The following is a 25,040-nucleotide window of genomic DNA, read 5'->3' as shown; positions in this document are numbered from 1 at the left end:
AGGGAATATAGCCAATATTTTATAATAACTTTAAATGAGTATATAAAAATTTTGAATCACTATGTTGTACACCAGAAACTAATACAATATTGTAAATCAACTGTGCAGCAGTTTTTTAAAAAGCCACCCCACTCCCATTACCATCTGTTGGGCCGCACCTGCAGCCTGCGATTCAGCAGCACCTTATTGGACAGGCAGCCTCCATTGTGAGGTAGCTCTGGTTCCTCCTTGCCAAGATAGACAAGCGCTGAGCCTGGCCCCACATCCGGGCACCGGGATCTCCAGTCCAGTGATGCCTTCTTTCTCCTAGTCCTACGGTTCACTTTGCCCTAAAGCGATACAGGCCGAACTGGGAGGGGCTGAAAGCCCGGGTGAGTCCTGGCAGTGGCCAGGCAATCACAGGGTGCACTGAGGATCTTCCTGACATGAGTCTCTCATAAGTCCCCCGACACCCAGGTGAGGCATATAATCAACATCAGCTTCCCCCTCTCACCAGCACCAGGGCCAGGCACCGTTGTGAATTAGCAGCCAGCATCTCAGGCCTGCAGCCTCAGTTTCTCTGGAGAAAAACCCGTGGGAGGCTGGTTCAGGGCTGTTACAGGCCTTAAACCTGAGCTGCTACCACCTACTCACCATGTTGAAGATGTCATTGTTTGGAAGGGACTACAACAATGAGTCCAAGTCCCTGGACAATGGGTCCAAGTCGCTCTTGGAGAGTAGCAGTAGCATCACTTCAGAGAGTGTCCATGCTGCGGAGGAAGCCAGTGGAATATCGTAAGTAGCTGCACGGCCCTTCCAGCCCTAAGCCCAGCTCCTCTCTTCTTAACACATTTATCCCCATTGAACAGGAGACATGTGGATTAAAGATCAAACCTTCAGAATCTAAGAAGGTTGATCCATGTGGCTCTGAGTATTACACCTCTTTACCAGTTTTTGCACACACAAACAAAACAAACAAACAAACAGATAGAGTAGCTATCCACAGCACGAGCTTCTTAATTCCAGGAATAATTTTCTATCTCCAGCTGGCTGCTCTTTCAGGTTCAAGCTGCTTTCCTCTCCTACGACATCTGCTATTATTCATATTCTCTCTGTCCTTCTCTCTCTCCCTCCCGTCCTCCCCGTCTCCCCTAAACCCACCCAGGAAACAAAAGTTCACCTGCTAGCCCCAGGTCCCTACTTTTGCTACCGTAAAGTCAGACACACGGAGCTTTTCCTTAGGGCTTTATTGCCAGTCAGACTATTAGTTAATAATCAGATCAGATGGCATAAAGAGGCTGTAAATGACAATACCCAGTGTTGGTAAGGATGTCAGGAAATGCCCTCTTTCATGTCCTTTTGGGAAGAATTAAACTGGTTCCTTTCTAGAAGGCAATGTTGTAATGTATGTCAAATCCTAACACATATTTACATAAAATATACGAATATTTATCTGGTATATGCTTTCTTTGAAAGTACACACATACACACAGACACAAATGGCCATAATGGGTGCCTTTGGGTAAGAGAATTGGTAGACTGGGAGGCAGAGATAGAAGAGATTTATGTTCACTACATAAAGTTTTTTGGTTCTTGTTTTTGTTTTACCTTTTGAATTTCATAGTGTGTCACTTAGAGTTTTTTTTTAAAGTATAATTAAATATAAATAAGTAAATCCTTTAATCACTGATACCACTTCTAGGAATTTTTTCTGTTGCGATAATAACACAGGTGTGCATAATTTTATTGACACACTGATTATAATACTGACAATTTGGAAACAATAAAAGATTATTTCTTTTTTTAAGTTTCTTTTCGGGGTTGGGTAATTAGGTGTATATATTTATTTTTAGAGGAGGTACTGGGGATTGAACCCAAGACCTCATGCATATTAAGCATGTGACCTACCACTTGAGCTATACCCTCCCCCCAGTAAAAGATTATTTAAAGTATGGTACACACATGCAGTGGGATACAGTACAGCCATTACAAGTGATGAAGGAAATGTATGCTTTTGGAAAAATATGTATGACATACTATTCATAAAGAAAATACAGAATTATATTGTTCTCCTTGTGTAAATTTGTGTGCATTTAAAGTCAAATAGGAATGCCCAAGGGAATGTTACTCAAAAATGTTAAAGGTAGTTATTTCCAATTGGTGGAAATTTTGGTATTTCCTTTTATAATGCAATGTATAATTTTTCAAGAAAAAAACACAAACCTCTTTAAAGGTCCCTGAGTGCTCCCAACATGTGGTTTACTCCCCACAGCCCTGATCCTAGTAGCTAAGGCATAATGTTTTCTCCAAAACCTTGTCTCACCGTTCCCAAGAGATCTGATTCAGGTGGGGGCCAAGACGCTGCTATAGGGAGGAAATGAGGGATGGAAGTCAGGAAGAGCTAGAAAGAGCACATCTTTTGGAGAAATTACTATCCAAGAATTGACAAGAGATTTTAAAAATAGGGTTGTTTGGGTTTTTTTTCGCTTTGACAAATTTTCCAGTAATTGTAGTTATCAAGAAATAAAAGTTACTGTTGGAAGTGAAGGGACAACTTGTCCCCCCCTCCACCCATTGTTTAGATGAATAGACTGAACTAAGGGAGTTTCTGGAAGTCACAAAAGTCCCAAGGGCCACCCGTTCTCTCAGTCAAAAGCCTCTCCCTGGTCAGTATTGAAATGCAAAAACAGACACAGTCCTGATACCCTAACCAACAGGACCTAGAGATGTGAGCACTGTCTCTACAGGTCCTGCTTGAGCTCAGCCAGTTTATTTCCACTCTCTGCTGCCTCCAGATAGTTCAAAGAGGTGCCTGCAATGGCCTCCTCCAGGTACCTTTTGCGCCAGGAGGAAGGGACACCGCTACCTGCTTAAACCAGCCCTTGCTTGCCTTTTTCCTTATCAACCCAGCTCTGCTTCCTCATTAGGAAGCCCTTTTAAACAGGTGAGTGAGTGCCATAAGGTCAAACCGAAGGTGGTGATGATGATGACTGATGATGATAATGATGATGGTGATGATGCCTCACATCTGCGAAGCACTTCATGATTCCAAGAATCATCATGTCTACCTCTTCTGGTTCTTACCACACCCCTGAGAGGTAGGCAGGGCAAGAATTTTTCCCTCCCTCCCTCTCTCTCTCCCCCACCTCCCCACCGCTGGGGTAGGGTAGATGAGGAAACAGAAGATGTAAGCAGCCAAGGGCCTCCCCAAAACAGTGACCAAACACAATTGGTTAATGGCAGAGCTACAACTCAGAATCCAGTGCACCTTCCTCTGAGTTCAGTGCTTTGCACTCAACTTTTCTTTCTGTTTCTTTTTGATTCTCTTCTCATGATCCTGTTCCCATCTTTCCCCCTTCCCAGTGGATTGGCAGTGCCTGAGCAGGAGTGGCCAGCACAGGTGTGGAGAACATTTAGAACCCTGGTTGCTAGCACCCTGCAGGGCACATAGTAAGAATTTTGTATGCACAGTGGCCATTGTTATTAAATTATATTCAGTGCATAGCATGAAATAAGTTCACAGTGAATATTGGTTGAGTAAATGGATGAAGGAGTGAACTCAGATCAATAAATACTCTGCAAGTGGTGTCAGATTAGGTTTTTTGTCCTAGTGAGTGAATTAATAAACAAACTGGCACTGATACTCTGTAAATTGAGAAAATTCCTATTAACTTTTTCATTGTCTATCTAAATGCGAAGCATCTAGTAGATCTCAATAAATACTACGAGTGAATAAATCATGAAAAAAATCACTGGATGAATTAATAAATAAACTCATATTAGGAAGTTACCCAGAATGGTAGCAATGGTTAATAACTATTTCTTTAGAGCCTACTGTGTGTTAAATATTTGTTGAGTCACCTGAACTAGCAGCAGCCCTGGATCAGAGGTTCCAGAACAGATCCTGGGAACTGAGAGTGAAACCAGAGTCCACTTCAGCTGGTTTTGTCCATCTTCCCCACAGAGGATGCTGGAGAGGCTGAAAGCCTGAGCCTTGCATCAGCTTTCTATCAGCTAACATACTCTCTTGTCTCCCTCTGCTCCCCCTACAGGATAGTGCAAACCTTGATCCACTTACTGAAATGCAACATTGGCACAGGGCTCCTGGGGCTTCCTCTGGCCATGAAAAATGCCGGCTTATTGGTAAGACAGACTTGTGCGATGCGAGCCAGGTTTACCTATTTGGGGGAAAGGGGTGTTAAGGCCTTGGCACCATTTATCAGTGGGCAATTTGGGGGGGTGGCAATCTTTCCCATGCAAGAGGAAATGTGCCTGTTGGCATCAGTCCACTGGAGCCAACCTGCAGCCAAATGGAACATACTTAGAGGCCATTCTTTTTGTTCTCAGTTTTATTGAGATATAATTGATATACAGCTCTGTATAAATTTAAGGTATGCCACATAATGACTTGACATATGTATACTGGGAAATGATTACCACAATAAGTTTAGTTGACATCCATCTCCTCATATAGTTACAAATATATATATATATTTTTTTCCTTGTGATGAGAACTTTTAGGATTTACTCTCTTTGCCACTTTCAAATATACCATATAGCAGTGTTAACTATAGTCACCATGTTGTACATTACATCCCCAGTAACTATTTATCTCATAACTGGAAGTTTGTACCTTTTGACCGCTTTCATCCAATTCCCTGTCTCCACCATTATTCTTAAAGGCCCACCATGCACACATACTGATACAGAATCTACTGTGCCACAGTCCTTGTGACTCCCTAGGATTATATCCATGCCATTTCATTCGTTTATATTAGCAGCCTGGCCCCTCCAGGCATTGAGTGTGTAACTCCTGTTTCAAACCATTTGATTGATTGTGAGAAAGTGGCTTGGAAGATGAGGATCACAAAGGCTTCACCAGTTCCCTGACGTTCCCTGTGCTATCACACCTCTGTCTTCTTACTTACGCTGTTCCCTTCTTTATTTCTGTTTTTGAACTCTGCCTCCTCTGTAAAATTTGACTGTTTCCTATTAAAATTAATGCCAACTTCACCTTGTGTTTTTTTAGAACTTATGTCTATTAAATCGGGAATTCTTACAACACTTAAATGATGAGGCATACTTTTTTTTTTTTAAATATAGCTATCTTCCTCACTTAACCTGAAAGCTCTGAGGGCAGGAACTCTTCGATTCATCTTTACACCTCCCCACAATAGTTCTGTAAAAACTTGCATGCTTCAAGTCCCGGTTTGTGTCTATGGCACTGAATAGATGGATGATTTCCATTTAGTTGAATCGAATTTCGCCTCCTCTCCAGGCCTGGCAGGTGGCGCCCATGTCTAAAAAAGGCATACTGAGACCCTGACTTCTTCTACTATGACTTGCAATCTGTATCAGTTCCAACCCCGAGATGGGATGCTCCTCTTTGGAATCCTCAGGGTTCTAGAACTTCTGAAGAATATTATTACCACATGGCCCTCAGGGGAAGTCTGTTTGCCAATGAGGTGTTTGCTTTTTAAGATAGCTCTTTTATTCTTTGATTTTTGCTTCCTAAGAGTTATTAGATGATTTCTTTACCCTCTAACTCCCATCAGAACCTCTAATCATGTAGTACTTTCCAGCTCACGAAACACTAAGAGCATTGACTCATTCAGTAATAAAAGTTACTGCACAACTACACTGTGCCAGATACATGGCAAGAGCTTTGCTAGCCTTCTTTTATTCATTCCTTACAAAAAATTCATCTGGCCCAAAATGTCAATAGTGTCCCTTTGGTAACCTTGTACTAGAGGAAGAAAACCATGTCCTAAGAGGAACCTTGGTCTTTAATCATCTTGGAGGAAGTGGGGGCTGGCTTGTGAAAAGGAATGAAGGATTTAGAAAGCAGAACTCAAGGCAGATGAGGAAAGGCATGGGCTATTGGGGTGGTAGTGAGTTCTCTGTTGCTAGAAGTATCCTAGCAGAGTTTGGGCAGCCACTTTGCAGCAGTGCTAAGAAGGGCATATGGGCCAGAGCATCTGAGGGCACAAGGACATTCAGGCAGAGGCTCTCATACCAGGGGCTCTCATTTCAAAATCTCATCTTTATTATGATAGAGGCATCAGCACCCAGTGGGGAGAAGGCCGGGTGTGGGAGCCATCTGGTTGTGGCTCACTGTGCCCGCCTCTCCTTTCCCCTCCAGGTCGGTCCTTTCAGCCTGCTGGCCATCGGGATCCTCACCGTGCACTGTATGGTCATCCTGCTGAACTGTGCTCATCACTTAAGTCAAAGGTGAGAGTCCTGCTTCTCTCTCACTTGGCACCAGGCCCTGTCTGAGGGTGTGCTGAGTTTCCCTGGATTGCTGACCCAATTAGCTGGCTACTTCTCCAGGTCACTGCCCCTGCTGCTCCAGATGCTACAGAGGTGGTGGAGGGAGTGATGAAAATCCCAACTGGGAACTCCTAGGTCCTGGCCCAACTCTGCTGCTAACCAGCTGGACAACTTTGCCAAGCTCCCGCACCCTCTGAGCCCAAATGTCCACACCTAGAAAGATGAAAAGTAATAAAAGACGGGCACATACCCTCTACACTGCCATGTATGTGTGAGATACTTAGGGATGTCCTCCTTTTCCTGTTAATCTCCCTACCCCCAACCTCCTCAAATTCCAATATACACACCTTGGAGGAGAAATCTGTTCCAGGTAGACCCTTCCTGGGACACTTTAGTAACAGTAAAAAACGTAGTTAGCAATAAGACAAATAGTTCACAGTGACTTCAGTCACTAATAAAGCGTACATACAACACTCAATGTTTATATTTTTGAATTTTGCAAAACAAAATTCCAAAGAGAAGGCAAATGCAATGAAAAAGAATGCTGAGAGTTTCATATTAATAAACTAGCAATTCATGATGATTGACAATTCCTTACAGCCAACAACCTGGTGACTTTCTGTCTGCAGGGCTCAGTGCTCCCAAGGCAGGCAGATCTGAGTATGCCCTCATAGATGTGCAGAAAGACCTCATGAGTCGCAGTAAGGATATTAAATGAAACTTTTCATAGAGTCAAACTATAATAACCCAAATAGGTGTATCTGGAGCCTATGTCAGCCACATCTAATTTGTGTGGTACTTTCCAGCTCACGAAACACTAAGAGCATTGACTCATTCAGTAATAATAGTTACTGCACAATTACACTGTGCCAGATACATGGCAAGAGCTTTGCAAGCCTTCTTTTATTCACTCCTTACTATAAAATTTTATGGTAGGCACCATTATTCCCACTTTACAAATGAGTAAACTGAGGCTTAGGTGAGTTAAATGCCTTGCTCAAGGTCACACAGCTAGGAGGTGGCAGAGCCAGTATCCCAAGACCTGTCTGACTCTACCTCCCCCTTAACCTACCTGCAAATTTTTTTCTTCCTTTAAGCCTGCTGGGACCATTATTTTACCATGCAGGCTCCTAACATCTATGTCATTTATGACAGCCTTTCCCTGATTTTTCTTATTGATGACTTGTTTTTCTTTTTTCTAATATAGAGGTTATAGACTAATGGCCTAACAGCTGACAATGGCCTTCAGATATATTTGGGGGAGACTTCTACAAATTCTGTTCTTTTGTTTTTAGCCAACATTTAAAAACCTGGAGATTCCACATTAAAAAAAAAAATCCTGCACCTTCTTTCCAATTAAACACTCTGGCACATCTTCAGCTTCATTCCTTCATCTTTCAGCTGTAACCATGTCCTGATCAAACCCTTTGGGAATAGGACATGTACCAGGGACTTGGTCACTGTCTCCACTATTCCCTATTCTGTCTCATACCCAGCCTCTCTCACCATATTACTGCTACCTGTCTGGTCACCATTGCTTTTGTTTTGGGGTTTTTTTTTTGTCCTTTTAAAAAAATTTATTTTTATGAGACATAATTGACATGTAACATTGTATAAGTTTAAGGTGTACAGCATGTGTTATTTGATACATTTACATATTGCTATATGATTACCCATAACATTAGCTAATGCCCCTCTTATGTCATATAGTTACCATTTCCTTTTGTGTGTGTGTGTGTCAATTTCTGATGTACAGCATAATGTTTCAGTCATACGTATACATACATATATTCCTTTTCATATTCTTTTTCATTATAGGTTACTACAAGATATTAAATATGAATCCCTGTGCTATACAATATAGACTTATTGTTTATTTTATATATATAGTAGTTAGTATCTGCAAATCTCAAACTCCCAATTTATCCCTTCCCACTCCCTTTCCCCACTGGTAACCACAAGTTTGTTCTCTATGTCTGTGAGTTTGTCTCTATTTTGTAAATAAGTTTATTTGTGTTTTTTTTTTGATTCCATATATAAGTGATAGCATATGGTATTTTTCTTTCTCTTTCTGGCTTCTTCACTTAGTATGACAATCTTAGTATGACAATTGCAGCAAATGGCATTATTTTATTCCTTTTTATTGCTAAGTAGTATTCCATTATATAAATATATCACAACGTTTGTATCCAGTCATCTGTCAATGGACATTAGGTTGCTTCCATGTCTTGGCCATTGTATATAGTGCTGCTATGAACATTGAAGGGCATGTATCTTTTCAAATTCGCGTTCCCTCCAGATATATGCCCAGGGGTAGAATTGCTGGATCATATGGTAAGTCTGTTTTTTTAAAAATTAATTTTAATTAGTCTGTTTTCCATAATGGCTGCACCAAACTGTATTCCCACCAGCAGTGTAGGAGGGTTCCCTTTTCTCCACACCCTCTCCAGCATTTGTCATTTCTGGACTTTTTAAGGATGGCCATTCTGACTGGTGCAAGGTGATACCTCATTGTAGTTTTGATTTGCATTTATCTAATAACTAGCGATATTGAGCATTTTTTCATGTGCCTATTGGTCATTCATATGTCTTCATTGGAGAATTGCTTGTTTAGGTCTTCTGCCCATTTTTGAATTGGGTCATTTGTTTTTTACTTATTAAGTCATATGAGCTGTTTATATATTCTGGAAATCAAGCCTTTGTCAGTCTCATGCTTTGCAAATATTTTCTCCCATTCCGTAGGTTGTCATTTTGTTTTGCTTATGGTTTCCTTTGCTGTGCAAAAGCTTGTAAGTTTAATTAGGCCCCATTTGTTAGTTTTCGTTTTTATTTCTATTGCCTGGGTAGACTGCCCTGGGAGAACATTACTAAGATTTATGTCAGATAATGTTTTGCCTATGTTTTCTTCTAGGAGGTTTATAGTTTTCTTGATATTTAAGTCTTTAAGCCATTTTGAGTTTATTTTTGTATGTGGTATGAGAGTGTGTTCTAACTTCATTGATTTACACTGCAGCTGTCCAGCTTTCCCAACACCACTTGCCAAAGAGAATCTCTTTTCTCCATTGTACACCTTTGCCACCTTTGTTGAAGATTAATTGACCATAGGTGTCTGGGTTTATTTCTGGGCTCTCTATCCTGTTCCATATGTCTGTTTTTGTGCCAGTTCCACACTGTTTTGATTACTGTAACTCTGTAATATTGTCTGAAGTCTGGGAGGGTTATGCTTCCAATTTGACTCTTTTTCTTCAATATTGCTTGGGGACTTCTGGGTCTTTTGTGGTTCCATGTACATTTTAGGATTATTTGTTCTAGTTCTGTGAAAAATGTCCTGAGTAATTTGATTCATTGCTTTTGAATTTGCAATCCTCAAACTAATATGTTTGCTGTTCCTATGCAATGTGACCTCATTTATATTTCAAATGCCAAGGACAGTGAGTAATAATAAAAACAGAAGCATCCTGCTGTGTTCCTAATGCATCACCTTATCCATCTCTCACTGTCTCCTTCCCAAAACCCAGAATGTGTGTGGAAAAAACTGAGCCCCAGAAGTATAAACAGACTTGCTCAAGGTCTCCCAGACATCTGAAGGGGAGTGTTGGGATTTAAACCCTGGTGTCCTGACAACTCTGGGACCTTTTCCCTCTTCCAGCTATTCCCCTCAGTCGTGCAATTAACACCAGGGATCTGGGACATGGGCAACTTACTTCTACTTCCTTTGTTGACAGTCCTCAGCAGGGCCTTCCCCTCCCTTAGGAAGGGCCACCTGGGAAAGAAGGACAAAGGAAGAGGATTAGATAGGTTGGAACTTGGGTGTTCCATCCGACAGGAATTCTGAGCAGGAGCCTAAATATCACCTTTGCATGGGATTTGGTTCAGGGCAAGTATCTCAAATGTTCCAACACCCAAAGCGGTGGAAAGAAGGGAATGTAAGTCAGAAAAGACAGAACCACTGGCTTGGCCGTACTTATAACCCTCCCCCCACTTCCCCCTCTCCCAGCCAGGTGTGCACACCTGACAGCTTTCACATCCTCTGTTTCCTTTGTTTACAGACCTAATCAATTCACAACTATTGTCTACTTAAAAATAATAATAATAATATCCACTTAAATGTTAGTGTTAAAAAGACAACTACAAAAAAAGGCAAACTATTGAAACTTTTAGAAGTATGCCATTATAAAATATCTCAATAGACTCACAGACATAGAAAACAAACAATTACTAAAGGAGAAAGAGGGGTGGGGAGGGATAAATTAGGAGTTTGGGATTAGCAGATACAAACTACTCTATGTAATATAGATAAACAACAAGGTCCTAAGGTAGAGCACAGAGAATTACATTCAGTAGCTTGTAATGACCTATAATGAAAAAGAACATATATATGTATAACTGAATCACTATGCTGTATACCAGAAACTAACACAATGTTGTAAAACAACTATACTTCAATTAATTAAATATCAAAATAATATCATTGCTGGACATTACTAGAATGCTCCATGTTAACACATGAATATACAATAATTACTAATTTCAAGAGGAAATTACACTTCAAAGAAATGTTTTAAGTTATACATTGCTTGTCCTTTCCCTAGACTGCAAAAAACTTTTGTGAACTATGGAGAGGCCATGATGTACAGCCTGGAAACCTGCCCAAATGCCTGGCTGAGGACCCACTCAGCATGGGGAAGGTAGTAGTCATAGATGTCACAAAAGTAGTAGTAATAATAAAACAGACACAGTAATAATCCTCACCCATTCTGCCTTTATTTCTAGCTACACAAATTTTATATGAATATGTTCTTATTGTGCACTGTCAAACAATGCAGAGAATCTCCATTAGCTCCATGCCCCATCCCACTCTTCACCCAAGAAGTAATCCCTGATACCTAGTTAATAAATATTACTCTAGACTTTTTCTCCCTATGCACATGATGTATGTGTGCAAATGGAACTATATGTGATTTGGGTTGTATTTCCTTATGTATTAACTGGAATAGTTTTGGGAAATTTGCTCTTAATAACATGTCTCTAATTTCTTCCCATGTTGGGACATAGAGATAGACTTCATTGTTTCGTGAAACTCAAAATTTTCCCCATTGTAGATGGATACTGTGGTTTTATTTAATCCTTCCCCAAAGGTGAATATTTAGGTTGTTCCCTCACTGGATAAAAAGTTTATAGTGTACAAAACACTATGTCTCAGCTCCTCTCATCATCTCAATGACCTTGTGAGGTAGGTGGGTGTGTCTTTATTGTCCTGTAAATATGGTGACCAAGGCTCACAGAGACAGAATAACATGTCCAAAGTCATAGACATAGATAGTGGTGAAGCAGAGTTTCAACTGAGCACCTAACATGTTAGCCTTTCCCAGAGAAGCCTCTCAGGAGGTAGTGAGTCAATATTGTGGCTGCCAAGATCTCTCCTGCAGATCTCCTCTCTTGGGACTCTTAGTAGATCCGGTATCTCCTGGGTAGGAGTCACTCTGATTGTCAGGCAGGTGGGGAAGGGGCAGTTATAATGGAGGACTCACAACTGACCATCCTTTCTTACCAAGATGTAACAGCTTCTGATGACACCCTAAATAAAACTTTCAAGTGGGAAGGGTCCTTGGCGATCACTATACCCATGTCTTTTCAAGTGGAGGAAGATGAAAACCAGATAGGCCATAAGGCTGCTCAAGGTTACCCAGGAATTTAATGGCAGAGCAAGGATTGACATCCAGAACATCCAGCTCCCACCCACTGCACTGTGCCATTTCTCTGGAGTCCCAGTAACTGAGAAAGAATTGGGAAACTATTTTATTTAAACCAATGATATGTAATTTTTAGTCTGCTAAGAGATACATGGAGAGTTTGATTCAAAAGTACCCACTCTGTGTAAGCAACAGTCATCAGTGGATGCTCATTGTGAAAGGTCATTGGAAAATTATAAAGAATATACTGACATCACCTGACCCCATGTACTCCGCATCTCATGTTTAGACATGGGACAGCCAGACATGATGTATCTTATAATGGGATGCAGTGAGGAGTACAGAGCACCAGCTCTGAAATACCCTTGCCAGAAAGATAAGTGAAGAACCTTAATCTTATCAAACCACTAGATCTAATACCAGTTTACAGGAAGCACAGGGGATAGAGGAACAAGATAAATGGCATTATGAATTCATCAACTGAATCTAGAAAGTGGAACATACTACAGACAATTTTCTGGTATCTTCAATACCAACCAAAAATACTGAAGTTCCAAGAGAAAAAAATAAAGAGGGCAAAGGAAATACAGTGGTTTAAAAAAAAACTTGAGACCTAGTAACAAAATGCAATGAATAGACTTGTTTAGAAATCAACTGTGAAATAGATTTTTTTTTAATTGGAAAAATCTGAATATGGATTGAATATTAAATGATATAAAGAATTGTTAGTTTTGTAAGGGGTGATTAATGGCATGATGGTTATATTTTATTTAAATTCTTGTCCACTAGAGCTGCATACTGAATTATTTACAGGTGGAATGACTTGAGGTCTCTAGTTTGCTTCAGATACTCCCAACAAAATAAGAATGTGTGCTGTGGAGTGAAGGAGCTGATGGAAGAGGTTTGCCAAAAAGTTAATTGTTGAAGCTGGGATGAGCACAGGAGGAGTCATTGAATTATTGTCATTGCTTTCGTGTATGTTTGAGAATCTCCATTATAAAGAGGAAAAACATCTCCATTCTGAAGTCTCACCTGACACTGCCAATCTTCTGACTCAGGCTGATACGAGAGCCAGGAATCTGTCTTTTTACCATAAACCTCAGATGATGCTGATGCAATGATTGCTACAACCCAATCCTGAAAAACACGGATCTAAACATTAGAACCTAAGGAGAGAAACATATTTTTGTACTATTAAAAAATAAATGCATCTCCAAATTCAGGACAATTTGAGAATCCAAAAGAATAATGATAGTAATGGAGTATAATATATTAAATAAAAAATAATGTGAGTTTATCATGATTAAAAATAGGAGGGAAGAATATATCTTTCTTAAATGCTAGCTAATAAACTTAGATGAAATGACAGAACTAGAAAATCACCATCTTGCAACCACCAATGAAATAATTAATTCAGGCAAAGATCACCAGTCAATTTGTTAAAACCCTTGGTTTGAGGAGAATAGGATATTCATGCCATCTCAAAGTTTTACCCCCAGGTTACAAAGCAGGAAATGGGCACTTACAAAGGAGAGGTCTAGCAGTCACCTTCACATTGGAACCACAGGGCATCCTGTGCCTCCCAATATGATGAATCAGAAGTACAAAGTATCGCCTACATGGTATGTTTGCCTAAAGTGCTTATCTGAATCATAAAGAAACAGTCACATTAGTCCATAATGTGGGACATTCTACAAAACAGATGGCCTAGACTTCCCAAAAAGTCATTGTCATGGGAAACAAAAAAGGTGGATGTATATACATGGCTGCTCTACCTGAACAAAAGATGAAAGAGATGTAGCCAGATGCAACATATAAACCTTGATTAGATCCTGAATCAAAAAGAATTTTTAAACAGCTGTAAAAGATGTTTTGGAGAGAATTGAGTTATTGAAAATACAGACTACATATTGGAAGATATTAAAGTTGATTTTCTGGATATCAAAGTCCTTAGAGAAGTGTATTAAGGTATTTAGGGTTGACGTGTTATAATATCTGCAATTAATTTTCAAGTAGTTGAGAGAAAAATACATTACACGTGTGTGTAAGGATGAACACATTCATCCATCCATATGTAATGCAGGAAGGGCTAAAAGTTAATCAGTATATCTAGTTAAAAGTTATATGAATGTTAATTATCTTAGTCTTTCAGCTTTTTCTGTGCATTTGAAATTTTTCAAAATAAAAAAATGGGGAAATATTAAAAATAATAGCAAATGAAATAATTGTCTCAAAAAATAAAAATAAATGCACTAAAAAATAATTTGTTTCTCCCTCTGTCTGCCTCTTCTCCTTCTCAGGTACACTGTCAGCTTCTTATTAATCATCACCCAACTGGGCTTCTGCAGTATTTATTTTATATTTATGGCAGACAATTTACAACAGGTAAAGAGGCCTCTTTTAGGCAGAGTGGGGGAAAAGCAGACCTCCTGCTGCTAGGACTGCATTAGCAAGAGTGTAGTGTTCAGAGCATGGGAGGAGCAGACTTCAGTTCTACTCCTGGATCAGACTACACTTGGGAGTTCCCTCCATCTTGGGAATCACTCTTTAAAAGGATCATAGGGAAGCCAAAGCAACATCTGAGTGTAACAAGGATGCAGAGAGAGCTTGCAACTATGTCCAATCAGAAATAATTGAGAATTTTTACCCCTAAAAGTGTTGGTGACATTTTCTTTAGGTATATCAGGGTTGTCATGCAGAAGATGACTAAATTGAGGCAAACTAAATTGAATTGCAACCTTGCTCTCATTGCATTCCTAACAGGCATTACAAGTCAGTCATGGCATTCTTTCCTGGCTTCATGGAATTGAGGGAGCACACTTGTTTTTGTGCACTCAAACAGAACTATGACAAGCAGTGTAAATGGATATTCAAGCAGATAGATTTCGGTCAATATTTTGAGCTTTCTAACTTTTAGGGTTATCTAAGGTTGAAGAAGATATTCCTGTGTAATCAATTCCTGTTCTCTGGATGTATGAAAGAAAACCATTTGGTATGGAAGAAGAGGTTGGGCTAGATGACAAAGGACCCTTCAGCCTTAAGATTTGATGAGTCTAAGGGTTTTTGGTTGTCACAACCATGAGTACCACAGTTTAGGAGTACCAGATTTGGCAAATAAAACTATATGACAGCCAGTTAAACTGGAATTTCAGATAAGAAGCAAATAATTGTTTTTTACTATGAGTATGTCCTTATGTAATATTTGGAACTTAACTTTTACTCAAAAGTTATTTGTTAATTATCTGAAATTGAAACTTAACTGGGCATCCTGTGTTCATGTGGCAGCTCTAACTACACTGTCCTTCCTGTGCTCCATATCAGATGGCGGAAGAAGCCCACCTGACATCCAACACCTGCCAACCCAGGAAAATCCTGGTACCGACCCCCATCCTGGACATTCGCTTCTACATGCTGTTACTCCTGCCCCTCCTGATCCTGCTGGTGTTTATCCAGAACCTCAGGGTGCTATCCATCTTCTCAACACTGGCCAACATCGCCACCTTGGGGAGCATGGCTCTGATCTTTGAATATATTGTGCAGGTCTGTGCCTGAAACCACTGCAGAAGAGGGTCGGTGTCCAGGGCTCCTGAGACACTTGGGGAGGGTCACTGTCACTATGGGCAAGTGAAGGTGAGGAAGGTGACCTCCTGCTCTGAGCATCCCCTGCTAAGGTGACATCTGTGAACTTCTGTCCCACAAGCTATAAAAGCTAGTCATCATTGTCACACTGGATAACAATGGGTCATTCAACAAACGGGTTTTTTTTTATTTTATTTTTTATTGAAATGTAGTTGATTTACAATGTTAGTTTCAGGTGTACAACAAAGTGATTCAGTTATACATACATATATACATATGTTTTCAGATTCTTTTCCATTATAGCTTATTATAAGATATTGAGTATAGTCCCCTGTGCTATATAGTAGGTCCTTGTTGTTTATCTATTTTACATATAGTAGTGTGTATCTGTTAATCCTAAACTCCTAATTTATCCCTCCCCCTACCTTTTCCCTTTGGTAACCATAGTTTATATTCAACAAATATTTCTTGATAACTTCTGTGATCCAGGCATTGTGCAAGGGGCAGGGGCTTCAGTAGTACATAAAACTGACAGGTGACTGCTCTCTTGAAGGTTACAATCACTTGGGGAGATAAACCTCAATCATATAACCAGCCAAAACAGTAACAGTGATAGGCTGACAAGGGATATGTGGATGCAAAGGAATTTGATTCACTTTGTGCCAAGTTCTTTATATATTAACTCATTAGATTTTCACAATTATGCTATTTTGTAGGTAGTACTACTTTATCCTCACTTTACAGATAAGAAAACTGATCAACAGAAAGTAATTTTTCCACTAATTCCAGTCATTTTGCCTCCCAGCCCCTGCTTTGCTATTATTACAGGCTCTGAAATTCCACCATTATAGTTTCATTTCTTTGAACCTGAAAGTCTCTGGGGTTGTATTTGTTTCCTGCTGCTGCTGTAACAAGTCACCACAAATCTGATGGCTTAAAACAACACATTATCTTAGAGTTCTGGAGGTCTCATTGGGCTAAAAGCATCAGGGCTGCATTTCTTTCTGGAGTCTTTGGAGTTAAATTTGTTTCTTTGCCTTTTCCAGCTTCTAGAACCTGCCCTCCTGTATAAACTCATGGTCTACTTCCCTCTTCAAAGCCAGCAGTGTCAGGCCAAATCTTTTCATACTGTAATCTTTCAGTTCTCTCTTCTGATTTCCTCTTCCACTTTTAAAGACTTTTGTGATTACACTGGACCCCCAGATAATCCAAGATAACCTCCTTATTTTAAAATTAGCTGATTAGCTACCTTCATTCAGTTTGAAAACTTAATTCTGCCTTGCCACATAACATAACATATTAAAGCTTCCAGGGACTAGGATGTGGACATTATTCTGCCCACTAGAGTCTATTAAAATAATCATTCTCTCTAGATCTCTGATAGCTGCTATACCAGCCAGGAGACTTCACGGCTCTGAGAGAAGTGATGGGAAAGATGTGTGAGAAAACCTGAGTTCTTATCTGGACTGTGCCACTAACTTACAGGGTGTAGCCTCGGGCAATTCCCTTCTGTTCCCTGAGCCCCACTTTCCTCACATGTAAAGATGTGATAAATCAAAATGTGGTAAATATATACAAAGTATTCCTTAGAAATGAATGAAATTCTGATCCATGCTACAACATGGATGAAACTTAGAGACATTATGATTAGTGAAGTAAACCAGTCACAAAAAGACAACTATTATTTGATTTCACTTACATGAGGTACCTAGAATAGTCAAATTCATAGAGACAGAAGGTCAAACAGGGTTTACCGGGGGCTGAGTAATAGGGAGATATTATTTATTAGGTGTAGAGTTTCAGCTGGGGATGATGATGAAGCTCTGGAGATGGAATGTGGTGATGGTTGTACGATAATGTGAATGTACTTAATGCCACTGAATTGTACACTTAAAAATGTTTAAAATGGCCAATTTTATGCAATGTATATTACCACAATAAAAATAAATTAAATTTTAAAAGATAAGAAGCTGACTCAGCTGTAGGTATCTTATGGGTGCTTGTAACACTGTCTCTGTTGATGTCAGGTGAGCCCAGCTCTCTACCAGATCTGGAGTGACTTCTGCACCATGGTAAAACCAATGTCCTTCTTCTGCTTCCTTTCAGGGGATTCCAGATCCCAGGAACCTACCCTTGATGGCAAGCTGGAAGACCTTCCTGGTGTTCTTCGGTACAGCCATCTTCACATTTGAAGGCGTTGGTATGGTAAGGTGGATGTGAGGTTTGAGGGAATGGTCCCTGGTGTTCTCTAGGGATTCCAGATGTCTAAATGATAGTATTTATGGAAAGTGCAGACTGTCATCTTCTTCCACCGGAAGAGAAAGTCAGTATCCATTCACGGGACGCCAACTGCTCCATACACCACACCAAGCCTTGAAGACTGACTGAGAACTTATCATCAGCCCATGTGGAGTGGGGCTACTCCTGGCAGCAGAAAGTGTAGGAGGAAATGAAAGGGGTTGTGGCCACTTCCTGGCCCCAGGCTGCCTAGAGAAGGATATCTGTGCTTCTGGGAGAACCTGCTACTTCTCTTTCTACCTTTTATTTCTCAACCTCCTTTCTCTTCCAGGTTCTTTCTCTCAAAAACCAGATGAAGCATCCACAGCAGTTTTCTTTTGTTCTGTACTTGGGGATGTCCCTTATCATCATCCTCTACATCTGCCTGGGGACTCTGGGCTACATGAAGTTTGGGTCGAACACCCAGGCCAGCATCACCCTCAACTTGCCCAATTGCTGGTATGTCCCTGATCATCTGGAGTAGGGTGGGGAGGGGAGGGGGGTCATGGGATCTGAGCCTTAGCAACAAATATTACCTGATAACATTAATATGACAGTAACAGGTACGTTTGATAATCCAGGCATTGTGTGTTACCTCATTTAATTCTCACAGCAGCCCTATGGCAAAGCAAGTGGCATAGCCACGGCCTCACTCCAAGGGGTAGGGAAGTAAAATCCTACTGTGTGCTGGGAGACTGGGAAGTATTTGGAGAGCAGCACACAGGACTGCCAGGCTGTCTCAGGAAATGACTGTGAGGATAAATTGGCTTAATATACATAAAATGCCTAGGAAAGTGGCGCATAGTAGGCACTCATAGAGTGTGAGCTGTTCTCACTGTTACGTCTCCACATGGCCTTGGTCTTTTGGAAGTGAGTAGTGTGATGGGGCATTCATTTCCCATAAAGCCACAGCTGTAAAATGAGAAAAAGATCACCCGTCCCATCTGCTTCACTGCGTTGTGGTAATGACTGGATGAGATAATAAATGTGGAATTTCTTTGAAGTTGTGAGTTATTTTACACCAGAAAGATACTGTCGGCCTAATATAGTGTTCTTATTCTGGGCCATTCGGGCTGCCACTAGCTACCTTGGGCAGGACGCTTTCCTTGTGGGGGAGTCAACTGAAAAACATGGGCGTCAGGTGCCTTGACATCACACCTCTGGACCTGGCTCCTCATCAGAGTCTCCAGAGGAGCCTTAAAGGAATAAACACAAATGCCCTCCCAGTGAGAAAAAGACCAACCAAACAACCCAAGTTAAAATGGGCCTGAGCGAGCAGTTCACAGGCAAATCCAAAAAATGACATTTTATGTATTTGAAAAGATGCTTTGTCTCCTTCATAATAACAGAAATGCCAATTGAAAAAAAAAAACAAACCACAATGGCAAAGACCAGCATGTGTTCACACACTGTGTTCTGGCAAGGAGACAGGGAAGCAAGCTTCCCAATATGCTGGGACAACAAATGGGCTATATAGATACACATATATAGGGCCAAGAGCCATCAAAATAGTATTTCATTTTCTGTTTTATTTTTATTGAGGTATAGTTTTATTTCCTACTTTATTTTTTATGAAAGTGTATCATATAGGCTTCAGGTATACATCATAGTGATTCACAATTTTTAAAGTTTATATTCCATGAATAGTCATTATAAAATATTGGCTCTATTCCCTGTGTTGTACAAGACACCCTTGTGGCTTATTTATTTTAGGCATAGTAGTTTGTACCTCTTCATCCTCTACCTATCTTGCCTCTCCCCTGTCCCTCTCCCCACTGGTAACCACTAGTTTGTTCTCTACATCTGTGAGCCCATTTCTTTTCTGTTATATTCACTAGTTTGTTGTGTTTTTTTGATTCTACATAGAAGTAATATCATACAGTATTTGTCTTTCTCTGTCTGACTTATGTCACTTAACATAACACCCTTCAGGTACATCCATGTTTCTGAAAATGGCAAATTTTCATTCTTTTTTGCAGCTGGATAGTATTCCATTGTGTATGTGTGTGTGTGTGTGTGTGTGTGTGTGTGTGTATATCTCACATCTTCTTTATCCATTCATCTGTTGATGGACACTTAGGTAGCTTCCATATCTTGTCAATTGTTATTAATGCTGCTGTGAACATTGGGGTGTATGTATCTTTTTGAATTAATGTTTTTATTTTCTAAGATAATACCCAGGAACAGAATTGCTGGGTCATATGGTAGTTCTGTTTTTAATTTTTTGAAGAACCTCCATACTGTTTTCCACAGTGGCTGCACCAATTTACATTCTCACCAACAGTGTACAGGGGTTCCCCTTTTTCCTCATCCTTGTCCGCATTTGTTATTTGTGGCCCTTATGTGGAATTGCTGGGTCATATGGTAGTTCTGTTTTTAGTTTTTTGAGGAACCTCCATACTGTTTTCCACAGTGGCTGCTCCAATTTATGTTCCCACCAGCAATGTATGAGTGTTCCTTTTTCTAAGAGCTATTAAAATGTTAAATCACGTATACTTTTACCCAGCACTTTTACTTCTGAGGTTGTGTACTATATGTGCATCGATATATGTACAAGAATATTCTTCACAGCATTGTTTATTGGCAAAAGATTGGGAATAATCTAAATATCCAGTAAGTAGGGACTGGTTAAATAATTACAGTATATCCATGCAATTGGGATACCAAACATGTAATTACACAGAAGAGCCGGATCAATGTGTACTGATGGGAAACAATCACCAGGAAATATTTAGTGAATAAAAAACAGAGCTCAACAGTGTGTACAGGAAGCTACAGTGTATACGCTTGTGTGTATGTGTGTGTTTGTGTGCCCCTACATTCTGGAAAACCTTGTATTTATACTATTTCTGGAAGAGATTCAAGAACACTGTAAGAGGAGTTGCCTATGGAGAGAGGAACTGGAGACTGGGAGTCAAAGGTGGGAGGGAATCATGGTATGACTTTTGTCCTGTGGATTTTACTCAATGCAGGTATAACTTTTTTAAAAAGCAAAAAAAAAAAAAAAAAAAAAAAAAAAAAAGGCACAGATCCCTAAGCCACAGGCCTACTGAATCAGAATCTCCAGGAATGTGCACTTTTAGTAGGCTTCCCAAGTGGCTGTCACAGCAGGTCAGGCTGTCAGTGGAAGTGAGGCAGTTCTGCAACCTGACAAGTACCAGCCTCTGAGCGGTGGGTGAGTCTTGCATGGCCCTGCCCAGGAGCCACATCACAGTGCATGTCCTACCCTTCTCTCTGCAGGTTGTACCAGTCGGTCAAGCTGATGTACTCCATCGGCATCTTCTTCACCTATGCCCTCCAGTTCCATGTCCCAGCTGAGATCATCATCCCTGTCGTCATCTCCCAGGTGTCAGAGAGCTGGGCACTGTTTGCAGAACTGTCTGTCCGCACAGCCTTGGTCTGTCTGACCTGTGAGTAGGATTAAAGGATTCTCTTTGCCCAAAGCTGTGGCTGGGAGCCACGTCAGCATCTACCCCTCTATCATTGGCTCTGCCACTAGCCAAGAAAGATATTTTAGCTCCTGAGCCTCCACTTTCCAACTGAAAAATGGGCATAACAGAACTGTCCCATAGTAAATGCTATGGTAATCTCTACTGTCTACACATAGAAAGTAAACATTGGTTGGTTTATGGGAGAAAGATGTATTATTTATTCAATCCTATGTGCCTCATGTATGCCAGGCATGGTACTGACTTTATCTAATACTCATGACAGCCTAGTTATGTAATATTCCCAACTGAGGGAACTGTGACCCAGGAAATTAAGCAACATGCTCAAATCATATAGCTGCTAAGTGACAGAGCTGTGATTTGAATGCAGGTTGTGTAGCACCAAAGTCTATGTCTTCTGTTGTGCCATATTTCTTTCTATCATAAATTAAGGTCAAGTCCCTTTTCATAAAGTAGTGTTTAACTATAGGGGAAAACCCCAAGGGGCTGATTTGTTAAAGTCTTGGAGGTCATTTTCTCCTCCCTTCCTCCATCTCCCCCTTCCTTCCTTTCTTCCTTCTTTACCTCCTTCCTTCCTTCCTGCTTCCTTCCACTCATTCATTCATTCATTCATTTATTCATTCTATATCAGGTGCTGTTGTAGATGTTTGGAAAACATGGTGAGCAGGGCTGCAAAATTCTTTCTCTGAAACATGTCCAAAGAAAGATCAGAAAACCTGCCCCATGAAGAATGAGGGGAAGAACTAAGGAGTTCAGGGGAAGGAAAGGCTTGGGGAACTTCCATATCTGTTGTCAAACACCTGTGGGATTATTGTGCAAGAGAGAGAACAAATTTCACCTTAAAGTCTCCAGGAGTCAGTGTTTAAAGTTGAGGGAATCCAGTCTCAGTTCAGGGTCAGGAGAAAGTGTGTAATTCTTGGAGCAGTCCAGCAGAACAGCATATTATATTACCAGATACTACACTCCACACAACTGGAGTTCTTTAAGCAGAAACAGCACACCTGGTGACTTAAGGTGTTACAGAGAGTTCCCAGTCTGTAGCAAGGTCAGAAATCTGCAAGTATAGTGTTTTGAGATCGTTCTTAATAGGAAGTGTGTAAGTTGAAGAGAAACACTGTGTAGTTCAGGACACTTGGTATCAGGGAAAGAGCATCACTAGAGACAGCTGATTTTCAATGACATGTCCTGCTTCTGTCTGTGCTGAATAACCACTTCCTCTTCCTTTATTCATCTGTCACTTCCATTATCCTTCATTCATTCATCAGTCATTTGCTGAGCACCTCCTATGTGCCTTACATTTTACTAGGGATACAATAATGAATCATAAAGAAGACATGGCTCCTGCCCTCATGAGACTCACAGTTGAGTGGGAAATATACGCTAGGAGATAATTACAGAATATTGTGATGAATGGTAAGATAGTACATAATGATGTACCATATGATGGCTAAGATCGTAAGAAGAGGCTATCCTAACTGCACATGAGAAGTCCTATAACTTAGCCTGGGCCAGGTCAGGGAGTCCTCTCCAGTGGAGTGATATTTCAATAAAGACCTAAAAGATAACTAGGAGGCAGATGGAGAATGGAGAATGTACCACATACGAGGAGCAGGCTCTGCACAAATCAGAGGCAAGTACTTACCTATGGCCTCTTTGGAGAACTGGAAACAGTGGGGAGTGATGAAACGTGGAGCTAGAGGATTTGGTTGTCAGGGCCTGAGTTCTAAGGGACCTTGTGTTAAGGAGATTGGGCAATGGGGAGCCACGGAAGGGCCTTGAGCAATGGGTTGGCATGACCAGCTCTGACCCTTCTAGAGCTCTCCTCCAGTCTACCTTGCATTGTAGCTTTCCTTGAACGTATCTCCTCTATGCCCTGTCTGCGTGAGCTCCTAAAAAACAGACACTGACTTCTCTCTGATCCTCCTCCTGGAAGCAATTAATTAAATATCTGATGAAAGAAAGCTGTGGATGAGGATCATCCATCAGAGACGTGATGGCTTCTCAACCATGAGAGTCTGTGAGTCTCTCTTGTTCTCTGATTGAAGGTGTGGGAGGAATTTCAGAAAAAGGTGATGTTTTCTTCAAGACCCAGCAAGCCAGTCTGAGTGCTTTCCAGAACAGGTTTTTCCTGATTTGTTCATAGGAAAACCATATGCTGTATAAAGTTAAATCACATAAATTGTATATTTATTCATTTAAGTATCAAATTTGGGATCCCCTGGAAAATCCATGATATATCTTCATTGTATGTATAAAAGATGGAAATTTAAGAGTGTTTATAGAAGAGATGGTAAGTGACAGCCTAATGCTGTCTTCATGTTTTAAGTACTCCATAATTACCAGAATCCTTCTAAGAGTGGGAAAACAAGTGGTTGAAATTCTGACAGCAACAGAACCGTCTCTCACTGTTTACCCATTCTTGCTTCCAGACAGTGACTATATTAGGTAGATTAGGACAAATTCATTGTAGACCCAGTGTCTAGGTAAGGGTCAAGCACTTATTGAGCACCTACTGTGTACCAAATTCTTTCACATACATGACAGGTAGCCTAGGAGGGTGAAAAGGTCCTTGGATTGGGCGTTTCAGTGGATTCTCATCTCAGCTCTGTTTGACCTTGGGCACATCCCATTCCTTCTAGAGCTCTGGATTTCCCCATGTCTATGATGAGAGGGTTATAATAGGTAGGTGGCAGAGGATCTTTTCCAATAAATATTATATGTGAAAAACCCAAGAGATAAAACATAAAAGGAGAGCATCTGTATTCACCGTTAAACAGAGGTGGGAGTCCAGAGCCACAGTGTCTGACCTGCTGCTCAAGTTCACAGTAGGCTCCTTTCCCACCTCTACAAGTGGTCTCTCCGGCATGAAACTATAAGGCTCCAAAGAAATGGCTTCTAGCTCCTTTCTGGGCTCTCTTCTTGCACGAACGTTCAATGATTCTAAATTTCTTCTCTCCTAAGGTGTTTCAGCCATCCTCATCCCCCGCCTGGACCTGGTCATCTCCCTGGTGGGCTCTGTGAGCAGCAGTGCCCTGGCCCTCATCATCCCACCCCTCCTGGAGCTCATCACCTTTTACCCAGAAGACATGAGCTGTGTCACCATTGCAAAGGACATCATGATCAGCATCCTGGGCCTTTTGGGGTGTGTATTTGGAACATACCAAGCCCTCTATGAGTTGATCCAACCCATCAACCATTCCATAGCCAACTCCACAGGGGTCTATTTTTATGCTAGTAGTTCTCCCTTACTCCCACCCCCAATGTGATTTCTATTGTGGATATTATATACATTCATCAAACCCCAACATCTCTATATTAATTGGCCTCTTTATCTTTCCAAGACAACTGTAGATGCCACAAGTCAGTACTGATACCTCTCAGGCTGTGCCTTTTTTAGGTTTTGGATTTCTTTGGAGGTCTTTTGCACCTTTGACCCAAAACCAAATTCAACCATTGACATTAATAGCCTTATTTAATGGGAGAAGGGATCCATTTGCTGTGATATCCCTGGAAACAGAAATCAAGCATAGATACAACACAGGAGCAATCATTTTCTCTCTTCTGAAGTAATTGCCCTTAAAGCATCAGATTTAGAAACGTGTATGTTGGGGGAAGAGGGGTTTCTATTTAGATGTTGTTCTAAGTGGAGGAGTCACAGAACAAAAATAGAATTTAGTGATTTTGTCCAGCCATTTGCTCTGCCATTGATTTTCTTTGGGATCTTGGGCAAGTTTCTCTGCTTCTCCATCTCACTTTCCCATACTGTGAAATGAAAGATTGGACTAATTGGTTG

The 25,040-nt window shown here is 40.7% G+C and overlaps 1 protein-coding gene across 1 annotated transcript; it reads left to right on the top strand.

Moving 5' to 3' along the window:
• Window positions 1-299: 299 nt before the first annotated feature.
• On the top strand, window positions 300-25,040 carry SLC36A3 (solute carrier family 36 member 3). The gene is made up of 10 exons (XM_010987287.3): window positions 300-774; window positions 4,032-4,122; window positions 6,122-6,210; window positions 10,842-10,937; window positions 14,243-14,327; window positions 15,264-15,482; window positions 17,628-17,726; window positions 18,091-18,257; window positions 21,039-21,208; window positions 24,209-25,040. Exons 1-10 carry the CDS (start codon window positions 635-637, stop codon window positions 24,511-24,513), a joined length of 1,461 nt encoding a protein of 486 aa, XP_010985589.2. The 5' UTR covers window positions 300-634; the 3' UTR covers window positions 24,514-25,040.

Source organism: Camelus dromedarius, chromosome 3, assembly GCF_036321535.1.
Source record: "Camelus dromedarius isolate mCamDro1 chromosome 3, mCamDro1.pat, whole genome shotgun sequence".
NCBI classification, from domain to species: Eukaryota; Metazoa; Chordata; class Mammalia; order Artiodactyla; family Camelidae; genus Camelus; species Camelus dromedarius.
Note: the sequence above shows the minus strand (reverse complement) of the source record. Positions and strands in the feature narration are given on the sequence as shown.

What these genes read in the sequence shown, in the direction of transcription:
- SLC36A3 (XM_010987287.3), top strand. Translation starts at nt 635, where the DNA reads ATGTTGAAGATGTCATTGTTTGGAAGGGACTACAACAATGAGTCCAAG. An exon ending in TGAAAAATGCCGGCTTATTG is followed by an intron (nt 4,123 to 6,121) that starts GTAAGACAGACT and finishes TTTCCCCTCCAG; the next exon opens with GTCGGTCCTTTCAGCCTGCT. An exon ending in AGCCTTGGTCTGTCTGACCT is followed by an intron (nt 21,209 to 24,208) that starts GTGAGTAGGATT and finishes TTCTCTCCTAAG; the next exon opens with GTGTTTCAGCCATCCTCATC.